Source organism: Symsagittifera roscoffensis, chromosome 4, assembly GCF_963678635.1.
Source record: "Symsagittifera roscoffensis chromosome 4, txSymRosc1.1, whole genome shotgun sequence".
Lineage (NCBI taxonomy): Eukaryota > Metazoa > Xenacoelomorpha > Acoela > Convolutidae > Symsagittifera > Symsagittifera roscoffensis.
In genome coordinates, this window is record NC_087065.1 from 29,646,073 (window position 1) to 29,665,254 (window position 19,182).

The 19,182-nt window shown below is 34.5% G+C and overlaps 2 protein-coding genes across 2 annotated transcripts in view; both read left to right on the plus strand.

Annotated features, from left to right (window-relative positions):
- Window positions 1-19,182, plus strand: part of LOC134844582 (UPF0193 protein EVG1 homolog) — a 260,384-nt gene that overhangs the window by 153,399 nt on the left and 87,803 nt on the right. The gene's annotated exons all lie outside the window — the stretch shown is intronic.
- LOC134844355 (uncharacterized) overlaps window positions 1-19,182 on the plus strand; it is a 56,797-nt gene that overhangs the window by 30,246 nt on the left and 7,369 nt on the right. The window contains exons 9-10 of the mRNA XM_063861001.1: window positions 2,376-2,657; window positions 2,864-3,064. Of these exons, the coding sequence (XP_063717071.1) occupies window positions 2,376-2,657; window positions 2,864-3,064 (483 nt within the window). The remainder of the gene's footprint in view (window positions 1-2,375; window positions 2,658-2,863; window positions 3,065-19,182) is intronic.

Sequence of the window (19,182 nt, forward strand, 5' to 3'; positions counted from 1 at the left end):
AACCAACTTTGCCAAAAATGGCCATGTTTTTCAGACAACTCAAATCTGTACAAAATTGAAATTAGGTTTTTGCAAAATTCTAATGCTTTCAAATAATTTTTATTGCGAGTCACATCACTTGCCATTCAATTTGATAAAAAAAGTCAATTCTCAGTTTTGATCAATTTTTTTGCGCTAGACGACATGCTAAAAACGCCAATCTAGCGTCCCTTAAATAAATGCAATTGCTCTGGGGTTAAAATTCTAGAGACAGCAGTTTTAAGGTGCAAGGAGACGCCTATTAGTCTATAAAAAAGATGATCAAACAAACTTAAACTTAAGAGAAATTAGGCAAAAACTAAAACAAACATTATTAGGTTAAATGAGCATATGAACGGGTATAATACAATATGTTAGAGTTTGTGTATGAACTAGTTTTCGGTTGTTTTTTTTTCGTTCGGATAACGGTACTTTTTCCCGGATAACTTGATAGTTTCGCTAGATGCCTTCAAAATATAGAATTTTTGATTGTAGGAATCCAGTTAAAATTTTCATTAAACGTATATTTTGATAGATGGCTGCCTTAAAACAAAGCGATTACTCATAAATGCCAGCCTTCAACTGCATTTGTGGTTCGCGTTAGACCCCAAACAGCATTTTGATAATGGTTCCATAAAGAAATAGGCAAGAGTGTTTTTCGGCCGATCAAATCCCCTTTAATATACGTTTTTGGAAATAAGCCGTGAGCTTGTCTATTATTTTTCGAGATCGTCTTCTGAAATATCGAGTTGGGTTGCCACACTGAATTTTTCCTCAAATACTAGGTCAAATCCGATTTCCACTTTTGACTCCGGTACAAAACTAAGAGCAGGAAACATATTCAGCGCTAGGACTAGCTCGCTATTTGATTCGTTAGTCTTTTTACAGCCCAATTCGGATAATTTTCCTCAAAAGACGCTGACAGAGGTGAAAAGAGCATCCCTTAATATCAGTTCCGTAATGCGATGCAAAAGCGCTCAAACGCCGCAATTTCACGGTCGATCAAAATTCTTTCGGGGGTTACGTCACCGATAAGCGAGTTAGGTGCGCTTAGGAACCTGTTAAAGGTTGATAAGCGTTTATTGCTGAGCAGAGCGTAGACACAGGTAGCATAAAAGCCACCAATCTGAATAAGTAGAAGGTAGAGCTTTATAAACTGACTGGGGCAAATTTCGAAAGTACCGTCTACAAGCCAGGTTATATTGTACAATTTAAGTGCGTTGACGTTCTCAAGATCGCCAAAAACCAAAATTCGTTCCATAACTTGTTTTCCGCTATCAAAAAGACAAAAATTCTTAAAAGTATCCGGAATTTCGAAATGACGGTCATCTGTAGCAATAATAGGCAGGGATATCGATTGTTCACTTCTTTTTAAAGTTCTTGTTTACGCCGACCGGGAGGGCAAAGGCAGTTGAGTTGCCTTGTCGTCCTGCGCCAATTGCAAACTAGTTGCAATGATCTGGCTGGTCACTGAATTTATTCAATTCAAAACAGTCTCCTTCTTTTGCTGAACTAGTTGTTAAGCTTTTGAGCGTCCTGCGTTGAGCTCGCGACCATGCTCGTTGCTGTTTGATAATATATCGCTCCCACAAGTGATTAAAGTTTTCGGACACTTATATGATCTCGATTTACTGCAGCGCCAGTGTGTTGTTGTCTCCGTATCGCGTTTCTTTTGAAATTCATGGCCGTCTAGAATTAGAAGTGTTTGGCTTTTTTGTGAGTTTCACCAAAAAAAAAGAATTCATTTTTGACTATTCAATGTGTTAAAGAGTGAGATAATGAGCGCAGAGTGTATACATTTTCAATTAAGTTGTTCTGAACCTGTGCCATGTTAACACTAAACTAAACACATACTGGCACTATGTTAATCCAAAGAATGAGTCCAGTTTAAATTTAGTTATATTAGATTTTAAAAGCGCGAACCTAATTGAGATCTCATAACTCTAGATTTCTTCTGATTACATTTTGATCACGAATTTTGTTCATTTTTCATGGGATCTTTTTAATTGGAAGGGGATCTTATGGTATGGGCAATTTTTGTGCAAGGATCCTCTGGTACGGTATTTTTTTTTGTCATGGGACTTTATATTTTTATATTAATAATAATAAAATCATTAAAAACTGTTTGAAATAAAGATTGCAATCTCTGTAAAATTCCATACACGCAACCAAATGAAATCGCGAGAACGCCGTGGAACAATAGTTCAATCAATAAATTATTACTTAAACTTAAGTTATGCATAAAAAAGCTGATTTTTTTTTTCATTAATGAAGTCATGGAAAATCTAAACGAACAATTTTTCTGTATAAGCTGCCAGGTTGTACTGTGCGTATCATATTATATCAAATGGTTTCAGCTGCGTTTCCTTTGCTGTTTGTCCTTCCAAAATTGGATACTTTCAATTCCAACCCCCTCTCGATCGACAGCTGCTTTGGTGTCCTACGAAGAGACGATGAGAGTGCCAACTGGACCACCTTGCTTCTAGCAGGTGTTCTCTGTATCTACCTGCTTGCTACATTGATCACATTCGTATTTGCTAGAATGAATTTGGACTCCTTCTGCCGAGAAGTGGACGCCGAACCTGAAATGAGAGAGACCCTCAGACCCAAACTTAACTACAACTTCTATCTGACTTTAGGTTAGTATCATGCATATGAGTCAAAAATTCCAGCAATCATTATGTCGCCTTGCTAACTTATGAGTTTTGAAATTGCAAAAAGGACACAGAAGCAAATGCATGTTTCTGTTGAATGAATTCCACAAAAAGCAGTTTTTTTTGTGAAACTTTCTTAATACCTGTTGATATGAGCGAAAGGAAATTTTGTTTGTTCGCTGCCTATTCAGCGGTCTATTCGCTGTTCGCGTTCTCCATCCTCACCCAATGGAAGAGCAAGAAAGCGTCTGATGCTCTGCATATTCTGCTGGGACTGTGGACTCTTCTGGTGTGCTGTCTGCCCCTCTGTCTCTTCCTCCGCAGACCAGAGACACTCACTGCATACATGAACGCCAAGGCACAACAACTCATGCCCAAGAAGAAAGCAAAGAGTTAGTACTTTATCCGCTACAGCCTCTCTCTTCTCATGAAGGGCTCTTGATTGAACAAGGCTCCTTTCATTTCAGTGTTTATTGTGGATAGTTAATTTTGGTTTTAAAATAGCTTTTTTTGTCGATTCTCCCATTTCCAATTGCTGCGGAAAACCATATTTACCGAGCGCTAGCGCACTCTAACACGTTTTTTCTGCGCCGAGGGGAGCGGTGGTGAAGTGGTTACGTCTCCGCCTCTCAATCGAAAGGTCGGATGTTCGAGGCCCACCATGATCCGTGCTCGTTGCTTGAGGGTGAGGCAACATTACCCAGCCCAGAAAAATAACCAAAAAAATAGCATGGTTCTTAAACAGGGGCACAACAGCGGTTCGCCGTGATGAGCTGTACAGCTCTTGTGTTGGTCCTTTCCCCCGTGGATAAATAGTCTTAATCTAATCTAAAAGCTCTTTAACAGCCCTCACTATTCTACTCTTCAGATATCACAATAAAAATTGTTGTTTAATTTTCAAAAAAAAATTGTACAATAAATTGTTTTTTTTTAAACAAAAAATCCATAAAAAAGTTTTCACAAGAGAGAAAAATTATATCCCACCAAAACAATCCCAAAAAATGTTTGGTTAACTAATATGAAAAGAGTTTGACCATGTCTATATAATTTTTCATTTTAAACATTATTGTCCTAAGATCCAGTAACTTGATTTATGGAAGTTAATCAGGAAGTTGTGCATTTTTTTCACCGTATAACTGATTACTTAATATTGGTAGACATTGTTTTTGTCTGTGTTTCGAATTCCAGTTTTTTTTTCTGAAAAGCAATTTTGAAGCCAGTTTATCAGTACATAAAATGTATTGCGTTTAACTGTGTCATTTTTTCTAATACTTTAGCTATTGTCTTCAATATCTCAGTTCAGAAGCTTGAACCAAACTTATGAGTCAAACGCATAAACCAATATTGATTAAAACAAAAACCATTTTGAGGTTCGGTTTTTTTCAGTTTTCGCTTTTTAAGGTTGATGCGTTTTTGTTCGTTGCAACTGCAATTTTTGACTTTTAGTCCAGTTTCTAGTAAGCAAAACGAAAAAGCAGATTTTATGAAACCTTTTGTTTTTTCGAAGTAAGACTAAAAATTTTATTTCACTAATGAAAAACTAAATTTCATACCAGAAAAACCACTTTTGAACAGTTGACGAAGTTATTTTATTCAGTGATTATAAATACAATTTGTCAAACATAGTTTGCAACAAAAAGTTATATAACCGCTTGGACGCTAAACTGCTATAAGAGCCCATAGCTCTCCTATAAGCGCCCAGAAAAGCAAAACATTTCTGTTCGTAAAATAAGGCTTTAACGTTCATCAATCAATTGAGAGAAAACAAATCAGAAAGCTCATTAGCAAAAAAAACAATCATTAGCTCAATATTGTCTTTTAAGAAAAATTTACATGTATGTTTACAAAAACCGATTTTCTTTTCATCGCTGACTTCTAAACACGTATTTTCAAGGATACCACTGGATTCGACAAATTTGTGCATTTTGGTTAAGCGGAAAACCAAACTTTTTTTCATGACGTTTGTTTTTGTACTCGGAAAAGTTAAAAACCAATGAGAACAAGAATGTGAAGATATTCGTGAGCAAAACCGGTCAAAAGTTTATAGTTTTAATTCAGATAAACCAATAAATTGGTCAAGCTTTTCTTTGAACATATGAAAAAGGAACAATTCCAAAATCGTTTCAATCGAGTTTTCGTGAAATAAATCTACCGATGGATCAAATTTTCTACGGAAAAAGACTATTTCTAAAGAAAAGAAAGTTTCTAGAAGAACATCCAATAGCGATCAGAGCATACATGCTTAAAGATTTGCTACAGGCGTTGTTTAAAGATTCAGAGCCAAACTAAGAGCAATTTACAGTAAAAAAGTTGTCTAGCTTTTAACATTACACCGCAAAACTCTGCCAATTTTCTGCAAACATAATCAACGTGTTCAAGAAATTGTAATTGGTTGTCAAGACACATTCTTAGAACTTATATGAACTAAGCATCTCGAGACTCGAACCCTGCAAAACAAATTCGGATTGTACAATTTTAAGCGATATGTCTGAGTTTTGCAATTTGCAACAATGAGCTTGGCCTGTTTTTAGTGCAACAATCATCAACTGCTCTTATGTCTTTTCCAAACAACTCCTTTTTTCTGATGGGTTTCCGCATGCCAACGCGCGTTTTTTCGCTAGCTAAAAGCTTTGTTTTGCTGTTTGTAATAGTTTTTGGTAAATCATTGATAAAAAGCAAGAAAAGAAACGGACCTAGTATTGAACCTTGCGGCACAACAAATCAAAGCATTTTGTTTTATGATAATGTTCCTTCAATTGATACGTTTTGATCCATCTCAAAACGATACGTTTCAAATAGTTTTTTTGCATTAACTCCGTTGCCTTTATCAAAGCTTGAATACATCTTTTATACTGAATGCGAAGTGCTCATGAGCAAACCAGTTGTTCTTTAGTACAAAAGTATAGCGATGATTTAAAAGCAGTTTTTCAAAGTTTTGCAAAACACTGTCAGCAAACTATATGGCCGATAATCGTTACGGTCTTGTTTATAGCCATAATTTTGTATTGGCATTATTTTTGCGATTTTACAAGAGTTCGGAAAATTCCTTGTGCCAATAATCAAAAACTGCCGAGAACTGGAGAAAATCGATAAATTTCATAATTAAGACAATCATTACCAGTAGATTTTTGTTCCGACTTTCAATACGCAAGTAACGGAATATTTGTGCTCGGGGTGGGTTTTTTTTTCTTCAGACAAATTTCGACTTTTTAACTAGCCGTTTTTGACGGATTTTTTTTATATCATTCGAAAGCTGTTGTTGTCCTGAGCTTGAATTTAAAAAGATATTTTACCTGTGATCATTTTTCGTAAAGTTATGGGGGTTTAAAGATTGCCATTTTGGCCAATTTGGGACAATTAACGCGCGATAAATTTCGCGCTATTAATGCGTAAGCGAGATTCAATCCGTCTTAGAAATTGTTCCAAATTGGTTCAAGGAAGCTTTTATGCCATAATTGATTTGTTAATAGTAAAATCTATCACTTTGTACTTAATATGACATGTGGGGGGATGTTTTTACATAAAATCTCAAATTTTTTCAAAAAAAGTTTTTTTTATTTTTTTTATTACATTGAAATTTTTCACCTTATTAATGCTCCATAGACCTTAATAGGCAATCGGAACTTTCAGGGCATCGCCCTGATACGAGCAGTCTTGTTTTAAATTTAAATTTAAATTTGTTGTTTTGATTTCACGCGCGTCCGTTCTAGTAACAAAACAACCGGCCTCGCTTCTTTCAACGTTTTCAGCTGCCTTTTTGTCCTTGGCACAATTTCAGCCAATTTTTCTTCAAATGAAAAAGAAAAGCTTTTGCAACTCGGGTATTTTCCCGTTGTCTTTTACCGCCCAAGCTATTATATTTTGTGAAAATTTGCAAAAATCATCACAACTATTCAGTTTTTCATGGTTTTTTCTTGTTTTTTGGTTACGATATTTATTATTTAAATAAATTTTTCTTTGTCGTTCTTATAATTATTTTTTTTGAAGCGTATTTGCCCTTCTATCTTTTTCTTAATCAAAGATTTAAATTCTCTGTTTATCCATGTTAAGTGCTTGCTTGCGAACTTTCAGTAAGACAGAAAATTTTGCTTGCTTGTTTTCTGAGGGGAAAATGAATTTAAAGGTAGTATCGCTGGTTTTTGTTTTTGTCATATCCCGAAAGAAAGATTTGTGATATTCTACGTGTATTGTTTGAACAAATATTACCGCCGAAAACGCATACTAACCTAACCGCTCAGGGAACATTTTTTTGTCTTCACGTTTGCATATCTGGATGACAAAAAATGATCAACACAAGTCATATTGTTGATTAAATGCGAAACAGTTTTTTGTTCTGTATGGCAAGACTACAATTGTCAAGTAAAATTTTGTATTCAAAAAATCTTTCTACTATTTCTTGGATTCAGAATATCCAGGTAATAATCTCCGCATAGTGTGAATTCAACTTTTATGTTTCTCAAAAATTTTCAAAAAATCAGTGAAACTACTCGAACACCTATGGATAACACAAAACTTTTTTTAAATTTCGAATCAGAATAGAAATTAAATTGTGCTTCAAAATTTTTGCAAAAATTTCAATTATAACCTTTGCGAATGAACAAAGCAACACCCAATACCTTTTAGATCGGTTTCTTACAATAGGATCATCGCAGCCCTCTAATTGATACATACTTTGGGATCATTGTCACTTATCCTCGTTTCACTTATCCTCTGATCCAGTCTTAATAAATTTATATCCAGCTGTAAAAGGTCTTTTTCTTGCCTGTTCTCCCATTTATTCTTTTCAAAAGCAGTTTAAGTAATTTATCAAAACGAAAAACAGTTGATCTTCAGGCCGAATAGCTTTTGTTGACTTTTTTCTTTTTCGCGCAGACATTCCCAGATTTTCACCACATATCTCTTTGTTTTGTCTGGCTTTTGAAAATTTATTCAGCGAGAGCACACGGAGGCGTTTTTATGCTGTGTGCAAGTTTTTTTTTTACTGATAAGGCCTCTGTTTGAATGGGGAAAATGAATAGCCCACGCTTCCAACCATTTTGAGTTAGGACCGAAGTGTATAACTCATAGAGTAATTTCGGATAGGGTACACCGTCTGCTCGTCACGCTATCTTATTTTCGGCCGGATAGATTCGTGCAACTTCTTAGTCTAATACCAATCCTAATCTTACTCTTATACTATCTAGTCTCAGGTTGTTTAACTAGTCTCTGCTAGGCTCAATAGATCTAGGGTATACTGGTTTATTGCGGTTGCTGAAGTCTTCTTGGAGAGTCAACTAATTTCTAAGTTAAATTCAAATCTCTCTGGTGCTGAAATTACAAGTAATTCCAGCACTTACAAATAAGTGGGTTGTTAGTTGTATGGATCATGATTGGTTAATATTAAATACTTTACAGTGGTAAAATATCTAATTTATCCAATCATAAAATGTAGTTTAGATCAGGTTCCACCCATCCGGGTTTTACAGAGTTTTTTAGAATAGTTTTTCTGTGGTTCAAAGGATGGATGATGGACGTTGGTATTTGGCGAACATCATATTTCTTGTGGGTTCTCTTGTTAGAGAAGTTCCAGGTTCAATCGTTGTGTCTTCTCATGACAACGACTGGATTTTTGCAACAAACTCAAATCTGATTTCAGAATGGTTGGCTATGTCAGGTTTTTCTGTTTCATTGATGAGAACTTCTTTGTGTTTTGATCTTGTCTGGGAATGGCGTGGAGATTGTGCGTGGAGGGTATGCCTGTTTACTCGGATCTGTACGTATACTTGAACATCGAGGTGGTCATTGGTCTAGTTCAATGAAGTCCTTTTCTGCGAAGTCAAGTCGTACTCTAAATCCTTTGAGTTGTGATTGTGGGCGGCATATTGATTGTGGTTGGCCATTCTTTTTCGAGTGTAGTGGGTTCATTTTGTCTTTGGATGTTCGTCTTTGGTGTTGTATGCTGATCTATATATTGCATAATATAATTTACATTTTATAAAACTTTTATTAGTTTAATGTTTTTTAATTATGATTTTGGTTAGTTGTTTTCACAAAAGCTTTTTGTTTTAGTTCAGTTATTTTGAAGAGTTACTCACCCTTGAGTAGCTCTTATTAAAAATAGGAGTGTGGTCACAAAGCGTGGATGTAGCACGGTGGGTTAGGCCGGCTATAGAGCATGCTCAGGACGTCCTCTTCTGGTGGGTTAGGCCAGGAGTGGGAGTATGATTGCATGCGGTTTTTGTGAGAGGTCCTGTTTTGTGACAGCGTTTTATGTTGGGTTTGTTGTGGTTTTTCTTATGTTTTGTTGGTTGTGTCCTTTTTTCAAAAATCAAATTGTTTGTGGTATGGGTTTGTCTTTCGACTTTTTTGTGTTTTATTATTTCTTTCTTAGACTTTATAATAGTCTTCAAAAGAATAAATTATCCAGTTTTAAACTGGGTTAATCCGGTTTGGGTACCGTTGGTTTCCTTTTCTTAGTCATGCTGTTATGCTATGTGTTGTGGTGTTTAGTAAGCTGCATTGGTTAGTTTTTGTTTAGTATATAATTCCTTTCCAACCGGGTTAAAGGAAAGTTTGAAACTTGTTATCGTGTGTTAGAGTTGTTGAGTGAGAAAGCTTGAAACTGAAATTCATTATTTTAAACAATTCTTCGTGGGCGAGCTGTGCGAATTTGGATAGAATTCTTGTGCGAGTGAATGAAAATATCAAAAGGTTAGTACTGCATTTTCCTTTTATCAATTTATTTCATAGAAATTCAAATTTTACTGCTATTTGTTGGGAAAAATTAAGTTACAAATTTTCATTATAATTAGATTTACTGCATTTGGGAAAAAATGTATAAATTAAATTACTGCATTGGTATTATTTTTATTTAATTATTTGGTGCAAAAAATTTATAGAGTTTTAAACAGTTTGAAGAAGTTTTCAATTTTTATTTTCTTTTGTGAATTTTTCAGATGATCGTTGGATGAAGGCTAAAATTCTAAAGAAGACATGAATAAAGAATGGTTAGTTTCTAATTTTAATAACTAGTTAATAATATGTGTAGTTCATACTTACCTGTTAGTCGTCGGGGAAGAAACCGTGGGGGAAGATGTCGTGAATGAGATCTGAAGTTGTTAGTAATTTAGCTAAGATGCGGATGATATTTTTAGTTTGAAGCAGTGGCCAAAGCAATTGAAGTGCTTTAATGGTGGTTAGTTCTTCAGTGCCAACTGCAAACTCATAAGGTGTGTTTTGGATTAGATTATATAATTTGTGATTGAATTTAGTGTTGTGGATGAATTCTAAAATGGGGATTTCTATAGGTTGAACAAATTCGTGTGGGAGAAGAAAGGGTCGGGATTCTTCTGCATTGAAATCTTGGTGATGGGACAAAAAATATACATTTGGGTTATGGGATCATAATTTCGAAGAATACCATGAAGGTTAGTATCTTTAATGCAATATGTGAAGTTAAGAAAGAATGGTGAGGTGTATTTGGAATTGATGAATTGAAAACGGTGGTGTGGTTGTCTGGAGGGGGTGTGTAGGTCGAAGTGATTTTGGATAAAACGATAATATGTATATGTGTGAGTTTGTTTAGTGCGCAACATAATATCGTGTGAGCAGTGCAAATCTCTTTCATGTGGTGCAAGGAAATGAAAGGTTAGTGAAAATATTTGGAAGCGTTCTTTAAAACTTTCGTAAGCTTGTGTGTCTGTTAGTGCTTCTGAAATGATGTGGTCAAATTTGCGGTCAAAGATATTGAGTGTAAATACATATGGTGTTTTAATGAAAAAATTTTCTGTGATTTGTGGGTTAGCGAAGCGATCGTCGTCTAAGAATTGATCTTGGTTAGTTCTGATGATGTTATGATCGTAATATTCTAGCGTATATTCGTTAGCTCGGGGTGCAGTGTATGTTTTTAGTGATTTTTTATATCCGATGTAAGTAAATTGTCTAGGTGTTAGTGGTGTAGTGAGTCGATATAGCATGTCCTTATTTCGTTCTATATCGATGTGAGTGTTAGATAAAGGTAAGCAAAGGGGATTAGTAAAATGATAATATGAGGTCCAAGGAAGGGTAGGCATTAAAACGTGTTCGTCTACAAAGTTGCGTGTCTCGTTAGTGTCGTGAGGGGTGTTTAAGGTGTATTGTGGAAATGAGGGTAAGGTGATAGCTAAAAATTCTTTTGTATTAGTGTGATGTGGGTGATTTATATATTCACGGGCTGTTCCTGGTTTTGCTGGGAAAGGATGGTTGGGGAACTTTCTTTTAAAAGTGCGGTAAGCTCTATTAGTGCTGAGTGAAGATTCAGTAGATGTGGATGATGGTGCTAATGATTCGGTATAAATTGAAGAGGGTGTAGGGGTAGGAGGGTTGGATGAATTTATTGTGGATGAAATTAGGTTTATGGTGGGGGTATCAAGGTGGTAGGGTTGTTGTTGTAATGTAATAAAATTATCTAGTTCTGGGGAGATTTGGGGGGTGTCTGGAGAATTGGATGATCGGTCTGAATGATGTGAAGAATAGGTTGGAGTGACTTGGGAAGCATAAGAGGGTGTAGAATTGGTGGGGACGGGGTTATTTGGTAGCATTGGTTGAAAAGGGGGGTGGGAAAAAATTGAGGGGTTGGTGTGAAAATTATTGGATGGAGATGGTTCAGAGTCGGCAAATTCATCGGGGGTTTCAATATTCGGGTTATTGAGTTGTGATGTGCAATATAAAACTGAGATGTGTGAATTAGTATCGGAATTCATGCCTGATGTTACATTACTGGTTGGGAAATCGGGTGGCGGGAAAGCAAAAAGTGGTATTATTGTAATTGGAGTAGTGAGGTTGGTTGGGTGGGAATTTGAACGGTGTAGGGATCCAAGTTGTCGGCTCATCGTGGGCTAAAAAAATTATTTTTTTGAGACTGAAAAGCGGTGGTATGGGGTTGTTCTATAATTTGTTCATAAGTATTTTCATCTTGTGAGTGGCGTGTCATTATATGTTGGATGGGACTTTGTGATATGGTTGGTCTAAAATTTGGATTATGTGTTATTGCTAAGTTTCGAAAATTACGTGGGACTAGGGATAATGGATGGTTATGTGGTAGGGGTGGTAACTGTGGTGCTGTTGGCGTTGTTTCTACATTGTTATGTTCTTCGTCGTATGTGTTCTGTCTTGTTGCTATTTTTGTGTTGTATTCTTTTATTTGTGCATCTAAAAGAATTTTGTTTATTGATGTAGAAAAAAGTTCCAAAAAATCCTGCAAATAGTATGCGTGCTACACTTGCTTGTCTATTGACTTGTGTGTGTATAGCACATGTGTTATAGATTCCTTTTAAGAGTGAAAAAAGTAATCCAATAAAGTTAAACATTGCGTATAAAATAGTCAGTTTTTCTAAGATGTAGTAGGGCCATCCTAGAAAATCAAGAATTTCATTCTTGAGTGTGACAAAGCTAAAAATATTGATAGGTGATATATCTTGGGGACGGTATTTTTCACCGTTTAGATATATATAATCTTTAATGTCTTTAAAATATCCGCTATAGTCTTGCGTATAGATGTCTGCAAATCCTGCGGTTTCGGCAAGTTTGCGTAAGTTTTGGTCAATTGATTGTCTTTGTATTGTGTCCATTTGTGTTAATAATTCTTGGAATTGTTGTGTTCTAATGTGATGTTGAATATCTGATTTTGAGTATATTCCTATTGATTGTAAGTCTATATTTGGGTTTCGAGCGATAGCGCGCTTGCTTTCTGGTGAAAATTTTTTGAGTGATTGCATTAACGTGGGATATGGGGTGAGAAGGTAATATTTATCTTCATCAGGGTTTAGTTGTACTACATTGTGGCTATTTTCTGATCCACATGGGACTGCGGTATCCCAGAAATAGGTTCTTCTTGAAAGTGTGTCAACGAAATGTACTTTGTTCTTATAAAAGATAGGGATTCTTTTATAGCATTGTTTATCTTCAAAAACGTATAGTGGTGATACTTTTTTGGTACAAGTATAAAACCATAAAATGTTTCCTTCATAGTCTAAAAATTTGATCTATTTCCTGATAGTAAATATCCTGCGTAGGGTATTTTTAATACTGCTAGTGCAAGTGATTGTAATATTTGTGTTCTTTCTAATTCGCATAGTTGGTGTAGTGTTTCTAATTCAGAGAGTGACATTTCTTGAAAAATTCGGCTAATCGTGTAGTCTAGTTTCATATCTAAGTGAATATCGTAGTGGATATTACCGAAATATGTACTATTCATTAGTGATAGTTCTTGTAAACGTGTGCTTTGATCGTCTTGGGGCTTTAAATGTCCACCAGGTTGACCTGTATTTTTTTGAAAATGAACTGGTATGTATGATGTTCCTTCATTTGGAGGATGACTTGTGGCGTATGGGTCGACTTTTATTTTTCCAGTGGTCATGTCGAATCCTTTTTCGTACTCAACTAGTATTTCGGAGTATTGTGTTTTGTGAAGTGGGTTTCTGTATTTACATGCAAGTTCTGTTTCTTGATATATTTGAAAACGTGTTAATTTATTTTCTATATTATAAATGTTTCTAAAATTAGAACTTATTTTTCGTAATGGATTTACTTGTTCATATGGTATTGATTGTATAAAATATTTTTCGTGAAATTTTATCATACGAGCGTGTATTTTTGCTACTTGAAATGTTGTACATGTGTCTTCGGGGAACCAAACAATTGTTGCTTGTGTTCTTGTTGTAGGGTCACAATAGCCTTGGTCGTTTTTACAAGATAATCTAATTCCTTGATAGATCATTGTGTTGTCTGATAAATCTCGTGTGAGTTGAATTTTTTCGAGTTGTATTTTCCAATCGAAAAACATTATTTCTTGGTATCCTTTATTTTTTGTGTCTGCTTTGCAGTTTGATGGATTATTTATACCAATGTGTGGTATCCAGTGTTTATCGTGCATGTCATAGGTTAATCGTCCGTGTGCGCCGTTATATGGGTACTTTTCATCTAATTTTATATGTCCTTGATATCTTTCAAGTTCTGCTTGATGTACAGAATCTGAAAAAACTTAGAAATATACTAACTTTCTATCTGTGTTTTTATTTTTTGTGATGTTTAGTCGGAGTAACTCGTTTTTACAATCTTCGGGATTGAGATGTAAAAGTCGTTCTATATTACTCTGATAGAATGATTCATGGTCAAGTCGGTTTTTATTTCCGTTTGAGACTTGTGAACAATGTACTTTCTTTTCAGAAAATGTTGCTGTGAATTTATATCCTATAACTGTAGTTGCTCGGGCTTTTGAATAGAGTGTCGCTATTACATTTGTTGTTTCTATGGCTTGTGGTTCTGTTTCGCATTGTGATACTTGATTTATTGCATATTTGTGTAGTGTTTTTTGTTCGTTTTCTTCACAATCGTAATGTGTTACTAATAAATCTTGTGGTCCTGTGCGGGGGGAAGGGTTTATGTTTTGATTTGAGGTTATTAGAAAAAGGAGTTGGAGAAAAATTAAAATTTTTAGAATATACATGTGTATGACAATCCTGAGTATGGGTTATAAAATGTAATGTAACCAATTGTCTTTTTGGTATATCTGTCGTATTTGTATATTACTTCAGTTGTTATAAATGGTGGTGGTAGGGATTGAGCTGTTATATTTGGTGGAGTTAATGGATAGGGATGTTGAGTAATGTTGTTTAATTTAACCGTGATTTCAAATTTTAATTGTAGACTATTCTGTTGGAGTATTTGGATGTTATGAGCACGAATGTCTTCGTGAATGTCTTGTCTATATTGTAGTCTATTTAGTGCCCAATTGTGGAGTCGGTTACTTTCTAGGTGTTGTCCAAATAATGGTGGAGGTGCTGTGAATGTATTCCAGTCTAGTCTTAAAGGAATATTTGTTGATGATTGTTCTCGATATCTAGCGTCGAGGTTATTTGGGAAATTTAAGTTAAAAGGTGGTGGTGAAATCTGGCTTATTGATGGTGTTGATGGTAGTGATAATGTTTCTGGTAGTGATGAGGATGTTGTTGTATCCGTAGAAATATCTATTGGATCATTGACTAAATTTAATTCACCTTGTGTAAATGAATGTGTTGTCCAATATGGTAGTCGTGATGCCTGGTTTGGGGGGTTAAAGGGATTTTCACGTATTTGTTCAGATGTTGGTGTTGAACCTAAGTAATATGATGGTAGGCTTGAGGTGCTACGTTGTGAAAGAAGCGTAGGGGTTTCTGGTAATATTCCAATGGGGTTTTCTGGAGTGTTTTGTGATGGGGATTGAGGTATATCAAAATGAACTCGGGGAGTTTGAAAATTTCTGTTCCGTCGAGGATGTATAATTTGTCTATTTATTTCGACTGTATTTTGGTTTTGACTAGGATTTCTTATTCTACTTAATTCTTGTGGTAGTGTTGCGTATAAGTTATATGTTGGTTCGCTTAGAGGTGCTTGTCGTTGAACTGGTTCTAGTGGTTCTGATAAGCGAGCGTGTCGTTCTTCAAAGGTATATGGGTTATCTTGAAAGGAAATTCGTGTAGATGTTTGAGGATTTTGGGTAGTTGAAGGTGTTGTTGGGTTATCTTGGGATGATGTCGGTGAAGACTGACTAGGTGACTGTTGGGTAGCAATTTTTGATAGCTTTTTGGTCTATTCTTTTAGTGAAAAAGTTTATGTTTATTATAGTATTCTTCTAAAAAAAGAATTAGGAGAATTGTTGCTAGGGCGAATGTGATGATTGCTTTTTTTATACATTTGCATATTGTCAAGATGAGGGATGAGAGAAATGTTATAAAATTTACAAATAGTAAAAAAATATCGGTTCTACTAAAAATGGTTCGTATCATTTAGATAAGTTTTGTGAATCGTACCTGTGGATATAGTCAATAGCTTTTGAAAGTTGGAGGTATAGTTCTAATAGGGAATAGAAAATTTAAAAAATATTGCAAAAAATGATTAAGATTATTACAAAATATTCAAAGATATCAAAAAGAAATATTATAAAAGTTTTAAGTATCGTAAAAAATTGTTTGAGGTTTGTGATAATTATAGTGACTGATTGAGAGAAGAGCATTTACGAAATGACTTCTTGATCGAATATTTTTTGTTGTTTGGGGCAATTTTCAAGTGTGGTCGGGTTATTTATTGGTTTTTTGACAAGTGGGTTGAGTTTTGTGAAAAATTGTTGGGGGCAATTTTTATGGTGATCGGGAGGTCTTCTTTGTCTTTATTTTCATTTGTCAAATGATCTGGGGTATTTTTGAGATTTTTATGCTTTAGGCTAATTAAAATGGTCGTTCTTTTACTTTAGGCTAATTTAACATATTTGTTTGGGGGGTATTTGAGGTCTGAGTTGGGGAAATATTGTTGATCTTTGGTTTATTAGATAAGGGAGGGTTATGATATTATGGTGATATTTATTTTAGTTGTCAAGTTGGAATGGTTTGCTTATTTTTGACCTGGAGGTCGTAAAGTTATAGTTATAGATATGCCTGGAGTTTAATATTTTTCGTCTATTTGGTTTGTGTTAGAGTTATAGAAGGTGACGGATTGGATGAATCCTATTGGCTAATTTTGAACTAGAATCGCTGCATGTTTGTCAGCATGTTATTTTGAAAAATGGAAGTGTAATATGTTTCAGAGGTGCAAAGATTATTAAATGTAGAATTAAAGTTGTTTTTGAAATTCAACTTTCTTTAATATTTTAGATTGTGGGATGAATAATTTATAATCTTTACGTGGTTGGTTTCCAAGTCGTGAAGACTCTCTATGTTCTGATTTGTCGATTTGTTCTTGGGGTATTATTTGTTCTGTCAATTTTCTATTTTTTCTTTCTTTTTGAGATGTATTTTGATCTAGATTTTTTGTATTGTTTTTTGTGGTGGTTGATTTTGTATTTTGGTTTTTGAGGTGAAAATCTTTTTGTTCCTTTGTTGTATTTTCCGTATGTGGGTCATTTTGAATAACTTGTAAACCTGTAAAAGAACATAATTGAGTTAGTTCGCGGAGTGCGTATTCTTTTGGATAATAAGGTAATAGGTTATTTCGGTGTTGAACGATTTCTTTTTTGTCTGAGTCGGTGATTTTATATGTGACATCAGTGGGTTTTGCAATTATTTGGTATGGTCCTTTACGAAGGGGTTGTAGTTTTTTAGAAATTCCTTTTTGAGTATTAAAATTGGGTATTAATACAAATGTTCCAATTTTTAAATCGGAGGCTGGTGTAAAGCGTGAATTTATTTGTTCATTAATGTTTTGCCTTTGTAACAACTTTTTTGTTACTTTCTGGTAAATTTCATTGTGTTTTTTATCTCTGTTTAAAATCCATTCGGTGTGTGTTCCTGAGGCTAATTTAAGAATTTGTGGGTGATGAAAATGATCTTCATCGTGTGTATGTAAAGGTAGGTTATAACAGATTGAGTCTTTATTTGGTTGGCAATAACCTTGTGCGTTTTTATGAGAGTTTGCTGTAAACATTATCGGTTTGCGTGGCTTTTGGTTAAAAACCATTTCATATGGTGACATTCCTAGAGTTGTCGTAATTTGTGAATTATATGCTAAGGGAAATAATTTTACATCTGCTGACCATTCGGTGTATCTTGTATCATTTCCATTGATGATACATCTGAGATATTCTTGTAATGAACGGTTCATACCTTCGACTAAGCCGTTTGTCCAAGGTGCGTGAGATGTACGTGGTTTGTGTTTGATGTTATATAGATGACATACTTTGATGATTTCATTATTTATGAATTCTGTACCGTTGTCTGTAACTAAAATTTCTGGTAGTCCGAATTTGGCTATCCAGTGTTCATAGAGTGTTGTGTAAGCGTAATATGCGTTACAATGTGGTACTGGGTTAAGTGCTACATAATGTGTAAACGCGTCAACAATTACCATAATGTAGGAGTTTCCTTCGGATGAGGGTGAAATTGGTCCTTTTGTATCAAAGGAGATACGGTGGTTAAAGTACAAACTTTGTCCTTTAAAGTTTTGTTTTTGTGCTATTTGTTTTTGATTTGGATAAGGTTTATTTAGTTGACATACTATACAATCATTGCATAGTACTTTTATCCAAATTGGTGCATTTGGGAAATAAAAGTTTTGTATGAAATTTGAATATGTTTTCTCTGATCCAGAGTGTCCTTTAATATTTTGTGTATGTGAAATATTAAAAGCTATGAGAATCATACTTAGAGGGAGACAGGGAACTGTAGATTCATTTAATTTGTATTCTAGAAGGTCTGTGTTTTCGTTAATTGTTGTATTATTGAATTTTCGAAAATATCGGAGGAGTGTTTTATTTCCTAAAATAGTTGTATCTGCCTTGACGGGTTTAGTTTTATATTTGTGCCATGATTTTAGTTGTCTAATTACTGGGTCAAGATTTTGGTATTGTTTCAATGTTGAAATTGTAATTGTTTCTGTTGGGGGGAGAAAAATGTTTTCTATTTCTAATTTAGATAAAGGAATTGTATCAAGTGGGTCATGAAGGTCAAATATTTGATTTATTGTGTATTTTGAATCGTTTGTTTGTGGTCCTGATAAATTTATTTTATCAGTTAGGTTTTCTTTTTCAATTAGTGGAAAAAGGTCTTTTTTATGCGAGTGTTGTTTTACTCTTTTTTGTTGGGTGTTATTTTTTATCCATTGTGAATATGGGATTGGTTTAAAAGTTGATGTTCCAAGTAGGTCAACTTCATAGTGATTATTTTGACAATCTAAATAAAGTGGGAAGTGTTGTAGATTGTTTATCTGTGATTGTTCAACGTCAGTTTTTACTGCATATTTGCATTCTAGTTTGTTTTGTTTTTTATCATATTGGTGAACTTGTTTTATTGAAAAATTATATATGTTTCCTGATAGTGGTTTCAGGTGTTTTCTTTGTTGGTTATATATTGGATAAAATTTTGAAAAGAATGGTGGTTGTTTGTTTAATCTTTGAAAAAATGTTAGGGATGTGTCTTTTGCTTTTGTGTATTTATCTTTGATTAGTATTTTACTGTTTAATATGTTGATTGTTGGTATATATTTAGAGATAAATGGTATTCCAATGATATTGTGTTTAATATCAGTGATATGGAATATTTGTTTAAATGGTTTAGTTAAAATTTTATTTTGCTCCATTGTTCTTGTGGGGAGAAGAAATAATTGAATTTTTCCATAGTTTACCAATGTTGATCCTTGTGCTGTTGCTAGTTTACTGGAGGTTTCAAGAGGTGTTAGCTTTGGGTGTAAGGTTTTTATTTCATTCCATGTGGGAATGTTTATTATATTTGATTCTGCTCCTGAATCAATTAGAAAATCAATTTCAAGATCTGGTGGTTGAAATTCTTTGCTTTTTGGACTTTCTAAAAGAAATGGTATTGTCCAAATTTTTTCTTTGGGTTGTTCTTTTTGTATGTTTTGATAGATGTGATTTGTATTCAAGCATTTTGTTTTGTCATTTTCATTGGGTTGATTTGTAGTGTTAATTTCATTAGTTTTTTGCGTCGTCGGTGTGGAATGGATGGGTTCAATATAATAATTGTGAAGGAGTTCTGATTGATTTTCATATATGTGTGATGAAAATGGT